The following is an 18118-nucleotide window of genomic DNA, read 5'->3' as shown; positions in this document are numbered from 1 at the left end:
TATGTCTTAGGACAGGTCTATACTACGGGGCTAAATTGACCTAAGTTATGCAACTCTAGTTATGTGACTAACATAGCTGGAGTTGATGTACCTTAAGTCGACTTATTGCGCTGTCTACACTGTGCTGGGTCGACAGGAGAAACTCTCCTGTCGACTTACCTTATGCTTCTCGTTCCAGTGGAGTACCGAAGTTGATGGGAGAGCGATCGGCAGTCGATCTCGACCCCCAGTGGACTGATTGCCGTGTGTTGATCCCCCAGTAAGTGGAGATAAGCCCTTAGTATGTTAATGAGTAGGGCCCTAGCAAATTAACGGTCAATTGTGGTAAATTTCACGGTCATAGGATTTTAAAAATCATAAATTTCATGATTTCAGCTATTTAAATCTAAAATTTCTTGGTGTTGTAATTGTAGGGGTCCTGACCCAAAAAGGTGTTGTGGAGGAGTCGCAAGGTTATTGTAGAAGGGGTTGCGATACTGCTACCCTTACTTCTGTACTGCTGGTGGTGGTGATGCTGCCTTCAGAATTGCGCAGCTGAAGAGTGGGAGCCCGGCTCGGTAGGCATAGCTGCTGCCAGCAACAGTGCAGAAGTGAGGATGGCATGGTATGGTATTGCTACGCTTACTTCTGTGATTCTGTTTGCAGAGCTGGGCCCTCAGTCAGCAGCCACCACTCTTCGGCCTCCCAGCTCTGAAGGCAGCAGCACAGAAGGGTGGCATGGTAAAGTATTGGCACTCTTCTGCACTGCTGCTGCTGGTAGGGCACTGCCTTCAGATCTGGGCACCCGGCTAACAGCCACCGCTCTCCAGCCGTCAAGCTCTGAAGGCAGCACAGAAGTAAGGGTGGCAATACTGCAGCCCACCACTAAAATAACCTTGTGACCCCCTGCAACTCCCTTTTGGGTCAGGACCCCCAATTTGAGAAATGCTTGTTTCCCCCATGAAATCTGTGTAATATAGGGTAAAAGCATACACAAGACCAGATTTCCTGTACAGATTTCATGGGGGTAGACCAGATTTCACAGTCTATGACGCTTTTTTCATGGCTGTGAATTTGGTGGGGCCCTATTAATGAGTCACCAACCTCAGTGGGCCGATAGAACCAACTTAATTCTCTCTCTGCAGGTTCAACAGCTGGTAACAGGGTGGGCTGCTTTAAGTGAACATTGCCTGCCTTTTTCAGACTTACAGAGCTCTTCTTCTCTAGACTGCTGGTTTGAGGCCAGGCCTGGTCACTAGTGATTTGAAAACTATTACTGTCTGATTGCTGACCTACCTGAAATTAATTTAGTCTGTGTAGGTCCTCGCTAAGTCAAGGAAGAGAGGGCCAACTTTATTTATTTTCAATGAGACAAAATTAATTAGTCATTTGGGTTATGTGCTTCATTTTTGTTTTTTAGCTAGGAAAAGATAAACATTTTTCCAAGGGAGGTCCAGTCCTTTCCAAGAGAATCAACAGATTTTCCCATTCCTGCCTATTTATTACCCCAGTGTCATTTGTCATAGATTGTCTGCTTAGGGTAGATGCAACTGCTTCTGGTACCCATCAGCACTGCTCAAGAATGACTTGAGATGCTTCTTCCGCGCAGGAGCTGACTTTGTAGTGCTCTGTCCACTCCAGGAAAACCCAGGCATTTGGGTACCATGTTTAGTACCCAGAGCCATGATCTCCCCCATGGAAGTGCATAGTGATGCCACAAGATTGGTCAATCCATTTTTAAGACTAAATATCAGAGCAAAATTGCTACACTCTTTACCACTTAAATAGCGTGGCCAGAGCACCTTATGTGCAGCTGTGTATTGGGTTGTCACATTGCTGGGTTCTGAAGAGTCACCTTTCTCCCTACCAACGCCTATATTCCGCTCCATGTAGAACTTGCAATGGTTTTACTGCATTTTTAGTCCTTCTTTGTTTGTTTGAGGCTATGGTAGGTGCAAAATTTCAGCTTCCCTTCCTGGAACTGGAAGATGTAAATTAACTTTGTGCCACCAATGTTCCACTTTTCTGGCACGTTTTCTAGCTGTGGCTTTGGAGTGAATGGGTTAAAGATATTTTTAGGACTGAGATGTTTGAAAATGCACCTCTAAAAACATTCAGAAGCCATGTTTGCCCATTTGCTTTGCAAAGCAACATCAGCGTTGATCAGGGACTGATAGCATAAGCTTTTCTGCAGTCTCAGCCTTTGGGGAGAGCTGCAACAAAAGGTGCTAAATTTATAGTTGCAGACATTTTTCCACCTTTTGTCAGCAATAACGGGTGGTAGGGCACCTCATCCCCTTTTCAGTTGGCTTTGTTATTAATGAGTACAAGGTATTCTCACTGCGTACATATCAAAGCTATTGGCATTGACAGAGCTTATTATATGTGCCCATTGAGGGAAATATACTTGGAAGTTTCAGACTTTGATTATTGACCATGAAGCAGACTTCGAATTGTTTGTCTCTTGTCTGCTGCTGATGTTGGAGCAGGCTGAGATTGGAAGTCTCTGAGGAGTTTGCCACAGCCCAAGTGCTTATCCATAAAAGTAAGCGGCAACCTCCATTTGATTGCATAACTCCATGCATCTGTAGTAGTCACTAGAAGTATAAGCACTTTTTGAAAAATTTCTCCCAGAGCATTTTCAACCACACTCCCAATCTTTCGTAAGCAAGTAAATGAGATCTTGGGAAGAAATAGTGGAAATTGACATGAGTTCGCAGAGAGATTTGGAAGACTTCATTGTATGGTGTATGTAATGCAGTGAACCCTTTTCCTTTTCCTTTTAAATTCAGACTTGCCCGTTGCCAACTGTGTCCACATATCTATTCAGGGGACACCATCATCGGGCCTGATCACATCAGCCACACTATCAGAAGCTCATTCACCAGCACATCTACCAATGTGATATATGCCATCATGTGCCAGCAATGCCCCTCTGCCATGTACATTGGTCAAACTGGACAGTCTCTACATAAAAGTATAAATGGACACAAATCAGATGTCAAGAATTATAACATTCAAAAACCAGTCGGAGAACACTCCAATCTCTTTGGTCACTCGATTACAGACCTAAAAGTAGCAATTCTTCAACAAAAAAACTTCAAAAACAGACTCCAACGAGACACTGCTGAATTGGAATTAATTTGCAAACTAGATACAATTAACTTAGGCTTGAATAAAGACTGGGAGTGGATGCATCATTACACAAAGTAAAACTATTTCCCCATGTTTATCCCCCCCCACACTATTCCTCAGATGTTCTTGTCAACTGCTGGAAATAGCCCACCTTGATTATCACTACAAAAGGTTCCCTGCCCCCTACTCTCCTGCTGGTAATAGCTCACCTTACCTGATCACTCTTGTTACAGTGTGTATGGTAACACCCACTGTTTCATGTTCTGTGTGTATATAAATCTCCCCACTGTATTTTCCACTGAATGCATCCGATGAAGTGAGCTGTAGCTCACGAAAGCTTATGCTCAAATAAATTTGTTAGTCTCTAAGGTGCCACAAGTCCTTCTTTTCTTTTTGCGGAAGCAGACTAACATGGCTGCTACTCTGAAACTTTTACTGAACTAGTCATAGTTTTATCAGAAAGCTCAGTGGACCTTTGTACTCATACTTTCTTTAAATGTCTCTGCTGACCTGTCCTCTTCCTTCCATTTTGCCACTTGAGTCCTGTTATCCCTCCCCAATTTTCTCTTGCTCTCCATTTTTCCTGCATGATTTTCCTCTTAACCTTAGCGTTGGTTTCTATACTCCCTTCTCTCTCTATTCTTCCATTTTGTTTCCCTTCTGTTCTCTCCAGTCAGTCTCATTTTTCTTCTTTCTCTGCATCCCAACCTCCTTTTTTCTTTCCTTTCTGCTCTTTGCTCCTTTCTTTCCTCCTCTGTTTCTCTTGTTCCTCGCCTCTATTCCCTTGCCTTGAACTCTCTACTTTTCTGTTACTGCTTTTTTCTCTGAAGGGTAAGGTTTCCAGAAGCCACTGACTGCTCCAGAGAGGAAGTATGGTCTGGTCCTAGCTCACGATTCCTACTCCATAATTGACCTCCCAGATCTAAAAAAATAGCAGCATCAGAGCAGTGAAAGCAACCATCCTTTTTATACCTTTTGTTTTTTGTATGGGTTTTCACAATGTGTTTCTACACTGCAAGCAAATAGTATCGAGATCACACATCTGTTATTCAACCGTATACTTTATAGTATATATACATGAGGATAGACCTTAGGCATCTCTTTTCCCTCCAAGCCCCCTCCCCCACAAAATTCATTCTCTTCTATATTGCTTTTTTCTTGTGGTCGTCAGACCCTGTGGAAATTATATTCCAAATTTGTCAATGACTGAAAAGCGCACCTTTTATTGGTAAAGCAGTTTTTTAGTCAAAAGAATGAATTTAGAAAGCGAATTGTGCTTCGTGAATGAGTGACTGGCAATTAATACATGTCTGTTGACTTACAATCCTGTACAGGTGATCCGGAAAGGCTGGCTTACCATCAACAATATCGGCATCATGAAAGGGGGGTCCAAGGAGTACTGGTTTGTTCTGACTGCAGAAAGCTTGTCCTGGTATAAAGATGATGAGGTAAAGACACAGTTCGTTTGCAGACATCAGTCACTCTGGTATTCATTCACAGCTCCTAATGTTAAGATTTTAACTTTGTTTATACTGAATTTGCATTTAGTATGTATTCTCTCTTGTAATCTAATTTAGCACTTCCTTAGTGTGATCCCCGCTCTTGCAGTTCTCAGTATTTCTTCTGCTTTAAGATCCGACTGAAATTTCTCTACCAACTTTTTGGGAACACTAATTATTTACTCTAGATCTTTAACGCTTACTTCTTTTAAGAGTCAAGATAAGAGAATATACCAGACTTTTCTGGTTGCTATTAGCTGTTTCATTTGGATTTCATTACAGTTAATGTGTAAGTTAGTCATAAAGTGTCAAGTTGTTTTCCCCATCATCATCATTTCATCCTGGAGCTTCTTTGTAGACACTGGGAACAGTGCAGTATTACTTGTCTGTGGCTTGTTCTTCCATCAAGCCCAGCCTGGTCACATTTGTGCATATGATGTCCTGCCATCTAGTTGGTTGTCAGCTTCTAGGTTGGAGTAACCTTGGTTTTCTTTGCTTTTTCTTATGATTGTTATTTCCATAAGCAATTAAAATTAGATATATTTTGTAATACAGCTAGGCTTTTGCCTAAAGTTGTGAAATGTCTAAAATGAAGTAGAAACATTTCTAGTAGTGTTAACTAGATTTTTCAGCTTGCCGTACTGATGATCAGATATAAAGGTACCTTGGTAAGGAATACCATTGTTAATATGAATGAATTTGTAGTTAACAGGCAAGAGCTAAAGAAGGACATTCCTATAATATGATATTCAGACTGTGTCCTCGTTTGAACCTGTTAGATAGCTTTGGATATTGACTTGTTGCGATCCAGCCTGCTTAGATGTGATTGTTGGATTTCTAATGGTCTCAGCAGTGACATAAAGATGTTAGAAAAACGTTTTTGCTTCCATGCTTGAGGATGTAAAACTACCTAAATATCCAGGCTTACATTTTGAAACCCCTCACCCCCACTACTCTACAGTAGTCCTGTTCTTAATTTTTCTTAAATAAATGTTTAAGTATGGGACTCTTTGTTCTGTGCTTGAATGTCTTCAATTTAAAATTAGTAGGGTTGACTGAAAATTTTCCATCGACTTTATTTTCAAGTGAAAACCAGGTCTTCAGTTACACACAAATTTTCAGTGTGTGCTTTCTTCATATGTTTGTATTTTCATCTGAAACTGGAACTTTTCAGCCAAAACCCAAAATGTTTTCAAATTTCAGCAGTTTTCAGTTGGAAAGATTTTGGGTTTTTCTGAAGAAAATTTCATCTTTGGCAGGGGGAAAATGTTTTTCTAGCAAGCTCTAAAAAGTCAGTTTCCAACGTTTGTCTTGCTCGTTGTTGTCACTGTTGCCTCCCTTAATTTTTTTGTTTTTACTTTATTAATATTATACTTCAGCATCCTTGCTTCTAGACACACTGGGTAGAAATCTTACAATGCAGTTTCTTTACATGTAACACATTGTGTCAAGGCCTGGCCCCTGCAACCACTGAGTATAGTGCTTGCTGCCACAAGTAGTGACTTTAGTAGTAGTGTTTGCAGGAGCTGGTCCTTATTTTTAATCCCCAATTTTTGCCTCAGATCCCTAAATGGCCCCCTTCAGGATTGAACTCACAACCCTGGGTTTAGCACGTCAATGCTCAAACCACTGAGGGAGTGGGGAGGGATAGCTCAGTGGTTTGAGCATTGACGTGCTAAACCCAGAGTTGTGAGTTCAATCCTCAAGGGGCCATTTAGGGATCTGGGCCAAAAATTGGGGATTGGTTCTGCTTTGAGCAGGGGGTTGGAGTAGATGACTTCCTGAGGTCCCTTCCAACCCTGATATTCTATGATTTTGGGATGGATTCTTCTAAGAAAATCTACTGTTAATTGACTAAGTCCGTTCTTCATGCAAGGGGAAAATATACAGAATATGAATTAAGACTGTAGCCATGTCGGAAAGTATATATTCAGAAGTTATTAGACCCCTTAAGTTGCTTTGAAGGCTATGATTCATTTTTATTGAAGCTGATGAGACTGGACTGAAAATGTAATACCCAATTTAATGTATTTTTAAATGTCTTAAGTAATGTATGTTTGCAGTTTGTAGCCATCTTGGTCCGAGGGTGCGAGAGAGATGAGGTAAGTGGGGTAGTATCTCTTATTGGACCAGCTTATGTTTGTGGAAGGGTCCAGCTTTTGAGCTAAGGAAGAGCTTTATAAAGCTTGAAAGCTTGTCCTGTCCATCTACAGAAGTTGATCCAATAAAAGATATTGCCTCACCTACCTTGTTTTGTAAGTCACATAGAGCATTCATATTTTCAATTTCCCAATACTTTGTAGGAGGTGAATTCAATACATTTCAGACTTGATTATGGAGCAAATCTTATGACTATATTAGCTATTTAAAACACAGTAAAGTTGTTTTTTATAAGGTAAGTAGAGATATTTCTCATAGCAGGTTCAGATGGCCTAGGTTAATATTTAGGAAGGCTATTGCTTGTTAATTATAACTGAGGGACGGACTTGAAGACAGATTTACTGTTTTCTGCAGTTTGTTCTTATGAACTAATCATAATGACAGATGAGAGAAGCAGGAAATTTTTTGCTTTCACTGATTTTATTCCACTATGACAATGACTGAATATATTTTTTTATTCTTTCTGTTAAGAAATAAAGGTCTGGGTTACTTTGTGGTCTAAATCTTAATAAAAGAACATTATCTCACTGCCTGTACCTGTTGCTGTTGGCCCATCCTTGGCCTACCATTCTCTTGAAAGAGCATTCTTCAGGGGAATTGAAACCTTTCTTTAAAACAAGCATGGAAATAACAAAGGGACATGCTTTTAGGAGGGCACTGTTAAAAACCTATTTTTATATTTCGATATATATTCTTTTCTATGAGTTACTGGTAACAAGACCGGTAACCTATGATTAAGATTTTTCAAAAATGTCAATGAAAAAAATTATGGATCTAACTTAAACTGACAAAAGCAGGCATTTTAAATGCTAAAATTTCCACTCTGTCTATAACTTGTCGTCCTCTGCTTAGATATTATAGCATGCGCACAACAGAGGTGATATGCTATTGTGAGGTCCCTAGAAGACCCATGTATGACAGATGAGGATGAGCAAGGCTAACCTGGAATTTCCTTGACTTTGATTAAGACTTGTAGGAAAGTATCTTCAGTGTAAACATATAATTCTCATTAATGTAATCGGTTGTTACCTACTTGCTTGAAAAGAGGATCATTGTTAATAAATCAGAAGGAAGGAATTGAGGACTACAGTGGAAACTTATGAGAAGGCAGTTTTGTCTTCAAAATACTGCAGGGATGTTGTTTGGGTTACTTTATTATGAGATCATAAAAACAGCATTCAAGAAATCAAACTTATGGGTGTTTTTGTGAATGTGCAAGTTTGAAAACAGGCATGTTGTATGGCATTTTAAAAATTTCTTTGAAGAAAATAGAGTGGTGGTTAATACTCTAATCATAATGTAGAAGTTACTGAAACTCCTACAGACCAACATTCTGCATTATATCATGGGGAAATTCTGTTGTCTTTGACTTGTGGTAACAAATCACTTGTTTGGTTAATGATGACGCCAGAACTTCTCTGTGGAACTCTATAGCCTTGTATTATATGTCAGCCTTCTCTTTATTCTTATCATACGGAAGGCCTTGGCATATTATTGAAAGGTAGTGCGGTTAAATTAACCAGTCTCACTAAGTGCTGTCTCAGGTACTTAGAAGTACCTTAAAGATGGTTGGGAATTCTTGAGTCTTCTATCTGTGTTCAGTGGGAGGCTTCAGAGTTCCCGAAAACGCTTTTGGAAGCGTCTGCTGCTGTACTGCATTAATCAAGACTGCTTACTGAGCTAGAGCCTGAGAACTTGTGAAGGGTACTGAGCTCCCTGCTTGTTTGATGTTCCATGAGAACAGTTAAAATCGAGGACGTGACCATTGTGGTACTTAAAAGACTAGCAGCCTGCTTCACAAGAGCAGGAGATGTGAGCTCTGGTTTCCTGAACAAATTATGTTTTGTTTCCCTAAACTTTCTCTTTAGTTTCAAATGGATATGTTATTTGTCACTTGCTGTCCTAAACTATTCATTATGGTTGCTGTGTACTGTTGTATTTCACCCAAAGACTGGTGGCCTTCAGCAGTGTATGAAATGATTTCTGAATTTAGGGATTTGAATTTTGAGTAGGCTCTTCACAGATGAGCACAGTGAAAGCACATAAGGACGTCACTTCCCCTTGTGCCTCCTAAGCAGATGCCAGTCACTACTGCAGTCCTTGCAGATGCGTGAGCACAGTGTCCATGTAAATCTAGTCTATGGCAGTGTTAACCTCTCCAGAGGGGGTGAGGAGAAGGACCCATGGTCCCCCTATTGCTACACTAAGCAGCAGAGCTGGCTGGCCATGGAATCAGTGTACATTGCACCCCATTAAAGAGTGTAGCAGCAGCTGTGCTCTCCCTGTATGTCAGGGAGCTCTGAATTATATTGTGCCTTCTTGGGGTACAATGCCTGCTGGGACAATGTAGCTGTGCAGCTCCTCTAATGTAGGCATGTGCCCATAAGGAACAATACTAACCATGCTTTGTATAGTCTGGGACTTGTTTTGGGATGAAAGGCATCCGAAAAATGTAAGCAGGTATTGTACTCTCCTGCTATTTGAAGAAGCTTTATTTGTTGGCTGTGGGCCTTGTACTAAAGAACCCATGGTAGAATTTATTTTGAAGTAACTTACTTTGGCAAATAATGCATTTCCGTAAGAATGGATTTCAAAATTTGTTGTCCCACTTGCATGGATAAGCATAAAGCAATTTATTTCTATGGGTCTTTATTGATATTGTTTTGTTGCTGTTCAAATACATGTACAGCATTTTTAATCTTAATGATCGTTAAATGAGAATCCGAGGAATAAGGTCTTTTTGTACTCCTGGTGAAAACAAAAACATGAGTTTGATCAGTCTTCAGATACTAGGAAAAGTTTGTAGAAAGCAGAAGAACCTTGCTTGTGTGAGTGACTGGAAGGTCCATTGTGAATTAGGCCCTGCAAACACTGATTTATATGCTTAAAGTTACTCAGATGAGTAATCCCATTGATTTTTAAGGGGACTATTCGCCTGTTAAAAGTTAAGCATGTGTAATAGTTTGTGTAGGTTTGGGGTCTTATTGAACAAATGAGTGCAAGGTTAATGCAGTCATTTATTTGACTAGTTTTAATTAGTACAATAAGTTATAACTTGGATAGTCTGCAGTATATTTTGTAAAAATAGTGAAGTCTTAGTAATATGAGTTAGCTCTCCGCTATTATTACTTTGCCAACAAGGGGGAAAGAATGTGGGGTTTTGTGTTCAAATTCTAAGGTTTGTGGATAGAGCAGTGAGAATTAACAAAGTTCTGCTGCAGTGTGACTTTGGAGAGGGGCTGAGGAGAGCCATTCTCCTTTGTGAACCTAATGTTCTTTACTGCAGACAAAAGGATGCACTTTGTAAAAAATGTCCCATGTTTAATATGACACTGTCAAATCCTGTATTCTCTGGAAACCCAAAACTTCCATCAACTTCACTGGCACCCTTTGGGGTACAAGGAATGCAGAGTTGGACCCTTGGCTGAGACCACTGAAATTTGACTTATTTCTTCCCTTTATTTACAAAATCTGTATTTTTTTTTTTTTTGGTTTCCAAATCAAATGCTTCATTTTTTTAAAGACAAAAATGCTGTCAACATTAGTGAGGAAATGTGTATTATTAATTTAACTTACAATTGAGCTACAGTCGTAAAATAATGTGCGTCTTGTGATGGAGGACAGAAAATGAGTGAGGAAGTGGATTTTTCATTGTTCCAGAAGGAAATAAAATCCCACATACTAAAGAGGGGAAAAATATTCAGAAATCTTATGGTGTCCTTTTTAATAGCATTTACTAGCCAAAGAATAACTTCCTCTTTTTGTATGATCAGCATGTATACAATTAATTTTGCATGATCTAATAAAATTCGAGTCATTCATGTGCTGTTATCAAAATATATGTGAGAAATGTATTTCGTCTTCCCATTTGCAATGGTGCCACAAAGCAGGGTACAAGTAAAATTCATGGTTAGTGAGTTAATCAGAACAACTAGGAAAAGAGTACTATTGAAAGCACAGTAAAAATTTCAGCAGTGGGTTTTATTGTATTTGATAGGCACCGTTCATTTTACTCTGGGTGGATTTCAATATGCTGCCCAAGTTAATAATAAAAAGTACACATGAGTTAATTATTGAACCAGCAGACTTAAATCCGAAAGTGACTCTTTGCTGTAGCTCTTGGTGAAGATGCTATAGTCTGTCAGAGCTGATCTCTCATTGGCTGGTTGTCATTCAGGCTGGGTTGTCATGTGACTGCCTGTCTGTGCCTGCTGTACAGGTGAGAGGATGTTCTGCACAGCAAGTGTAGACAGGCAGACACATGACAACTCCGTCCAGCCAGTCCCTTGGATCCATCAGGGGGTCCTTTCCTCACCGGCTGATAAGAATCAGTCTGTACCATTCCAGATTTGGGGACTTTGTTGGGGGGAACACAAATAACAGAATTAAACTTTAAAACATTCGGGAGCTGTGGAACAAGTACGACGTTTGACTTTATTCAGAAAATATGCATTTTACATCAGTTATAATTGTGCTGACATGCATATGGGATAGGATTTCAACAGAATGGTCACATTAAAATTGTTAAGAAGAACAATGACTTAAACCATGGTTTATTTTAAATCCAGTTCATACAAGCGTTTTCCCAGATACTGTACTTGCACAGCGTGTAGTAATTTAACCAGATGTTTTTACTCTTCTTGGAAACACAGAAATACTGAAGTTCAAGATAAAGGATATGTTTATACAGTAAATATTTTCGAGGAACAGATAAGTACCATAAACTTAAATACTGAAAACAAAACCAAATAATTCTGTATAGATGGAAGCAACCATATGTAGAATGTCCCAATAAAGAATATTCTGGAAGGAGAGAGAATGTGTGTGTGTGTGTGTAAAAATTTATGTGAGGCTTTTGCTTTGGAACAATCAAAAGGAGCATATTTCACTAATACATTGTTTAGCATATAATTTTAATTCCTATTCCTTTCAAAATGTGTACTTTTTATATGTGAAAACCAAAATAAAAGAGCAGTCCTGGGCTTAAAATATAGGTCTTTCAATTAAATGTAGGTTCTGCTACAAAACAGAAATGTGCAAACAAACACCTTTCCTACAAAAGGTGTTGCTTTGCTGAAATGTTACACATGTAAAGCACCAAAATACACTTAGTGAAATTTGACCTACATTTGAAATGCCTTTCAGTAAATTATTGATGTTGCCGTAATTTGAAAAGACATTTAAACCTCAAACATTGGTTTCTACTAAAAGATTTTTAAAGAGAAAGCTATATCAACTTTTATACAAATTAAAGTACTCTGTTTTAAAATACTTTTCCTTAAATCATTGCTGTTCATTTCTAGTATATTTAGATGTTTCTAAAACATATGTTGTATTTATCTGAAAATTGGTCGTAAAAAGGCCTGAATTTATCAAAGGCAAAAGCAAATATTTTACAATTTTAAAATATACTATATAAATAATTATAAATTATGTTACATCATGTAATAAATTTGATATAAATCTGCTGTAGTGTTCTGGTGCTAGTTACTAGATTTCTATAAAGCAAACTGACACATCTATAGATAATAGATCAGTTTGAAATTTATGAATCACCAGTCTGATTTAAATTTAGCAAGTTGGAATTAGGTCTATTTTTTTAAAACTAAAAATTACAATACATAAATAGCCAAGTCAGATATGACATATTATGTCTTAAGCCTTTTCCCATTCTAAGCCAATGTACATTTATTGTGGTAAAACACAATAGTTAAAAAAAGCGAGTTCCAAGTGAAATTAGAATTGAGTACTTTTGCCCTCCTACAGCTTGACCATTTTAAAAGGAAACTTAAAGAATAAGATCATAATGTGGACTAATCAATTGCTTTCATGAAAAATAAGTGACATATCAGTTTTAAGAGCAGTGTTTCTTTGGTCATTGAAAGTTTCAGCTGCTTTAGTATGTAGACTGGGTGCTCAAAATCTTTACACGGCGGGAAAAATTAGCTGTGTTTGATTTGATATTGTGCTTTCTTGGAATGCCAAAACAATTGTGCAGTAAAAATACCCTCTGGGAATCAATAACACAAGAACGTGTAGACCACATTAGCCTAGAATATGGACTAGTGTCTATGAGCAGGTATTGGGGTGCCTGAGTGGGGAGGAAGGTGTTATGGGAGAGTGGCAGTTGAGTTGATTTGTGTTTTGTAGTCAGTGATTATTGGCCATACAAAGGGAGACTTCATCAACTAAAATGGACTGAGGGTTATAAATGTAGAGTTGATGCAAGTGTGTTTTGCTCTTTATATTAAGCAGTTCATTTAGTACTCCATATGACTAGTCTATTATTGTCAATTAATAAGTATACGTTATTAAAGAGACACCCGTGGTATTACAAAGATCTTGCGCTGAACTGATAATAGTACTTCTAAAATGTGGCTAAAAATTTCTTTGTACGATATACCAAAGGGCACAGTAAACTATACGATTTATTAGGTAAATATAGATTTTAAAGGTATTATGGAAGCATAGAAATATTTTGAATTACTAATAGTGAGTAAGGAAAAGAAAATTCAGAAACAGAAAGTAGGTTTCTGTGCACATATATTAAAACATCATTAATAGGTCTGATAACTGTGAGTAGCTGGCAAATTCAGAGTTAAGACAGAAATGTATTTGTAACTCATTTTATGCATATTGCAACTACTACTAGTCTTTGTCCAAGTGTGTGGTTTTAGATAGTTTATACCATGTAGCACAAAATGCAATACTAAGGCACGTTGGAGTGAATTAAGAAGTTTTCCAACCTTAACTGTGGTATTTCCTGTCTCTTGCAGGTTAAAGCCTTAATATTATTTTAACTTGGAATTTTTTATGCAGCACAGTTCTAGTAAGTAAAACTCTTTGCAAGTCATGGTGAAGGCTATGTTCTTGGAGAAGGAAAAGGTGGTATTCCTAAAAGGGAAGACTTCATCTAATTTTTATTTTTAAAGACTAGAAATTAGATCCTCTAGGAAGTTGGTGTCTTTTTTATTTATTCTGCATTCTGATTAATAGATTTGATTCCCCACCCCCATTCTCATCACCTTTTACCATTTAAAATATAGAGACGTTTGAAAATGCTGGTATTTGACTTTTTTTGTTGTTGTTGTTTATAATAGTTCCCACCGAGCAATGATACTTGGGTGGTCTGGAGAAAAGTGTATGTGTGTGCGCTGAGAAGGTAGTATCTTTTAGTCTTCCAAAAATATGGACACATTAGTCCTACACAATGCGGGAGGGGGAACATACTGACAAAAGATTGAACAATATCTGTGACTCTTTTCCATTGTAAGAAACGTTTTGGTTTTTGTCTTTGGATGCCTTTGTTTGGATTTATATTTCACTTCTGTAAGGTCAAGAAATGGCTGCCTTCAATTCCTGTGTGGGTCTCCCTTTTGAAAATTAAGGAAGCAGTGTTCTAATCAGAAAGCTTGAAAATATTTCTTTCCCTACCCTCCCTCCATTTAGTTTTGTTTGATGTAACAGATAAGGTGTTTGCTCTTAGAGAACAAAATAACTGATCTGTCATACGGCAGTATTGACTTGTTGGTGGTGAAATGGTTGTACATATTTTAATTTGCCATTTCTGTTGTACTTTTTCTGTTAAAATCCAACTTTTTTTTTTCTCAAATCAGATTATCCACTGCATGCAACAGATTTGAGTACAGTGTTGGGTTGAATTAAACTATGTCCACACTGTAAATTTCCCACTGAACACAATTCATATTTCTCAGTCATCATAAACCTTAGTGTTTTATCCTTGTTCTTGAAGAATCTGTATATTGTGCGTGTATGAGTATTTTAAAACTGTACTTTATAAACTCATTCCCCCCCCCTCCCCCCAAATAGTCTTTCACAATAAGTTTCAAATCAAGTGTTGGCAACAGAAAGAAAGAAACATACTTTTTCCTGACTGGTTAAGATCAAGAAGAGTACGGTTACTCAATTCACAGAATGAAACTCTTTTGCTGTGCTGAAGTAGATATTTCCTTGCTCCTTAACAATACATTCTTTCTTTTCCTATCTATTGCTTTGTGTACTGCAATCTCCCTCCCTTTTTCCAAAACTCATGCCAGGGGTCATCCCTACCACCACCTTCAGCCGTACAGGCTAAAAATGTAACTTTGAGGAGGAGAGGTGGGAGTAAACACTTCCTAAATACAGAAAGGTCATTTAACATAAAGATTAATTCAAATAATAGACTAGAGAAGAGAAACGCACCATTTCCATATGCCATTCATCATCTTTTCCTAATTACAGGAGTTGTCTCAGGCTTTTTTAATTTAACATTATTAGCTTAATTAAATGGTTCTAATTGAATAGATAAAATTTTTTCTTGATTTGTGATTCTGGTCTGCAAGCTCTGAAAGCTGAAAAATTGACTATAAAAAGAAAAAGGAAATAGCTTGCGCAGGGCAATCTCTTTCCTTTGGAATTATAACTAAGTAATTTGTCTTAATGTAAACCAAATATTCTAAAACCTAAAATTGTTCCTACCACTTACAATATAAACCATAAAGCTTTGCAGAATTGCCATGCCTAAAACACCTCTCATGTGAGAAGTGAGAATAAAAGATTAACATTTGTATGAATTCAATTTCACTCCTTTGTCTTTTCATGTCTCTTCTGATTTTTCTGTTAATAACTTTGCTTTTAAATGTGTTACTACTTTAGTGATCAGGACTCTAAAATACAAGAGTGAAATCGTTCTTGCCACACTGTAATCTGTTAATAAAAAAATAATTTTGCTCCAAAAATAATAATTTGTTGTGAAATAAAACCAAAGAAGGTGGATAAAGAAATTTTTTTAAATTAAAATACAGTAGCTTAGATGGGATGGTAGGGGAAATGACAGAGAGAATTCTCACTGCATAAACTATATGAAAACCCATGTTGGGAGTGTGAAGTTAATACTGCATGATAGCAGCTCCTCGGAAGGGTTTTATTGAGCTTTGAAAGAGCCCTTTAGAAAGGTAATACTATATATATTTATAAAAATCACACCGCATCAAGGTTGCTTAAAAATCCCTACTTATACATATTGCAAAAAGTAATTGTAATGGAGTTATTTATAGTTCTTTTGTTTGTAGTATACTCATTCAAAATCTTCATATAAATAACAAGCATCATATAGAAGGGAATACTTTTGGGCTTTATTTTTTTATTTTATTTTTTGGAGTTGCAGTAGTTTGTTACCAGTATTAACTATCTGGGAGCTGACTCTGAAATTCAACTGGTATCAAATTGCAGTCCAGACTTTTTGTATTATTCTCTCCATGGGGATTTCATTCAGCCTGAGGGCTTTTTTCCCCTACCAGGACAGCTGGAAACTCACCAAAGAAAACTTCTGCATTCGTTTACAAATTCCATTTTTATCAGTGGGAATTGAGACAAAGTAACTTATCATTCTGAATGCAAGAAGAAATATCAGCAATACGAAGTATAGACAAGAAAGCAGCAACCATCGTTTTGTGCTGGGCTCTTGTAAACAATGCACCGACATGTATTGTGACATTAAAAGTTAGTAGGGTTATTTTTTCATTTATTGCTTTGCTATCTCAGCCTGTACTCCTAGGGATGATTTCCTTTGCCAGTCCAAGATTTCAATTTTCTAGCTGGCAAAGCATCTTGCTATATTTAGCTGTCACTTTTTCTTTTTTTCATCAACGTATATTGCATATATTTTCAAATATCTAATGAAGCTTCAGCTTCATTTCAAATATAATTACAGTTTTGTCACGACCTTTTATAAATAAATCTTTTAGAATGTGTAATATTAATATTCACACATTCTTTGCTAATATTTTTAACCCTATTAATGCAGAAATAATTTTGTTAAATTGTCATTAAAATTACATAACTCATAAGAAGTTATTTATAATTAATATTTTTATCAATTTTTCAGAATTGTTTTTAATTGAGTTACACCTTACATATTCATAGCAATTGCTACAGTCTACAAAACTTAAATTTACCTTCTTAGTTTGGGGAAAAGTAAGCTTTATTTTTAAGTAAATACATGAAAATGACTGAACTTAGTTATGTACACCTCTCGATGTAATAGATATAGATATACCTCTCTTTTTCTTGCATACGTTTTAGTAAATCACCAGAGCTCCATCTGTCTTGCAGTGATGACTGGAAGAATGGGGGAGGGGAAGTCACCTAGGTTCGCCAGGTCACAGGCCAGGTGTTCTTCAAAAGTAGGCCTTACCAGAATGTCTTCCCCGCATTATTCTGGAGTCCTCCTTTCTCAGTGTCCCTTAGCGTTTCTTATTCCCTAGTGTGTAAAACCTGTGAAGAAAAATACTGTATATGAGATCTGAAAGGAGCAATAATGGTCTTCTCCTTGGCAATAGCAACTGTCGTCCCCCAAAGTCCATGTCGTTGCTTTCCCTTGCCCAGTCTAACCAATGTGCAGACTACTGTACAACAGCATTGTCCTGAACAGGTAGTCTGAACACTGGGGCGACGGAGCAGGATCTCCGGACGCTTCTATTTATTTATTTTAAATCCTCTTTTAGTCTTTGGGAAAAACTGCCTTCCTGTATCAGGGTTCTGCTCAGCTTCCCCTCAAACTCTGCAGCACTCACTGAAACACACTGAAGTGCTGTGATTTCCAGTCTTGACGTGGCACATTTGCAGCAGACTGGGGATCTGGCAATGAATTTAGGACCAGGAAAAGAGGGAGGGTTGGGCCTGAGAGTCCATATATGGGATGATGTCACCCTAGGGAGGTTTGGGTATGCACTGTGCCGCTGGTGAGACCGCTAGAATTGCCTGCTCTCAGACATGGGTCTGTGTATAAAATGGTACCAGATGTTTTAGTGTAATGTTAAGCAGTCATTTCATCTTCAGGCCAGATTTTTTTCCTCAACTGGGCAGGAAGTGGGCCCCACTATGGAAAAGCTGTAAAAAGTCAAGATGTACAGTTTCACTGCAGCCAACAGAGAGCGAGTTAATGTAGAAACAAAACTTGCTGTTCTGTAAAGGCTGCAAAAACTAATATGTGAAAAGAATTTCTTTCGAGAAGCTAATGCAATATGCCAGTGATTTTGATTTTCTTTAATAACTCCAGTTATGCTTTATATTTTGATGTTTCAGACTAAGAAAGGGCAAATAGGTTCTTTCTTTTTTTTTTTTTTTTTTTTCTTGGAACTGTCACTGGCATGCAGGCTGCTCTAGACTTGAACAGTAATTATAGCTACTTCCTGAAAGTGAAGCCCCCATGAAAAGTCTGGAGAAATGTTCTTTGTCATAGCCTCTACATGAGTAATTAGTTCCACATGTGGCCTTCCTATTTCCCTTCAGCTATTTTGGCTGGCTGGCTGAATACTTTGGTATAGCTCAAGACTTAAAGAAGC

The 18118-nt window shown here is 37.8% G+C and overlaps 1 protein-coding gene and 1 long non-coding RNA gene across 8 annotated transcripts in view; one reads left to right on the top strand and one right to left on the bottom strand.

Moving 5' to 3' along the window:
• The window catches only part of DNM3 (dynamin 3), a 298280-nt gene that overhangs the window by 121541 nt on the left and 158621 nt on the right, over window positions 1-18118 (top strand). For all 7 annotated transcript variants that reach the window (XM_073356327.1, XM_073356323.1, XM_073356326.1 and 4 more), the window contains one exon: window positions 4449-4562. In XM_073356327.1, coding sequence (XP_073212428.1) covers window positions 4449-4562 — 114 coding nt within the window. The remainder of the gene's footprint in view (window positions 1-4448; window positions 4563-18118) is intronic.
• On the bottom strand, window positions 10748-17392 carry LOC140916538 (uncharacterized). The gene is made up of 3 exons (XR_012160545.1): window positions 17348-17392; window positions 16831-17048; window positions 10748-11129 (listed from the first exon to the last, which is right to left on the bottom strand). It is a non-coding gene; the product is annotated as an uncharacterized lncRNA (long non-coding RNA).

This window comes from Lepidochelys kempii, chromosome 8 (assembly GCF_965140265.1).
Source record: "Lepidochelys kempii isolate rLepKem1 chromosome 8, rLepKem1.hap2, whole genome shotgun sequence".
Classification (NCBI taxonomy): Eukaryota; Metazoa; Chordata; order Testudines; family Cheloniidae; genus Lepidochelys; species Lepidochelys kempii.
Note: the sequence above shows the minus strand (reverse complement) of the source record. Positions and strands in the feature narration are given on the sequence as shown.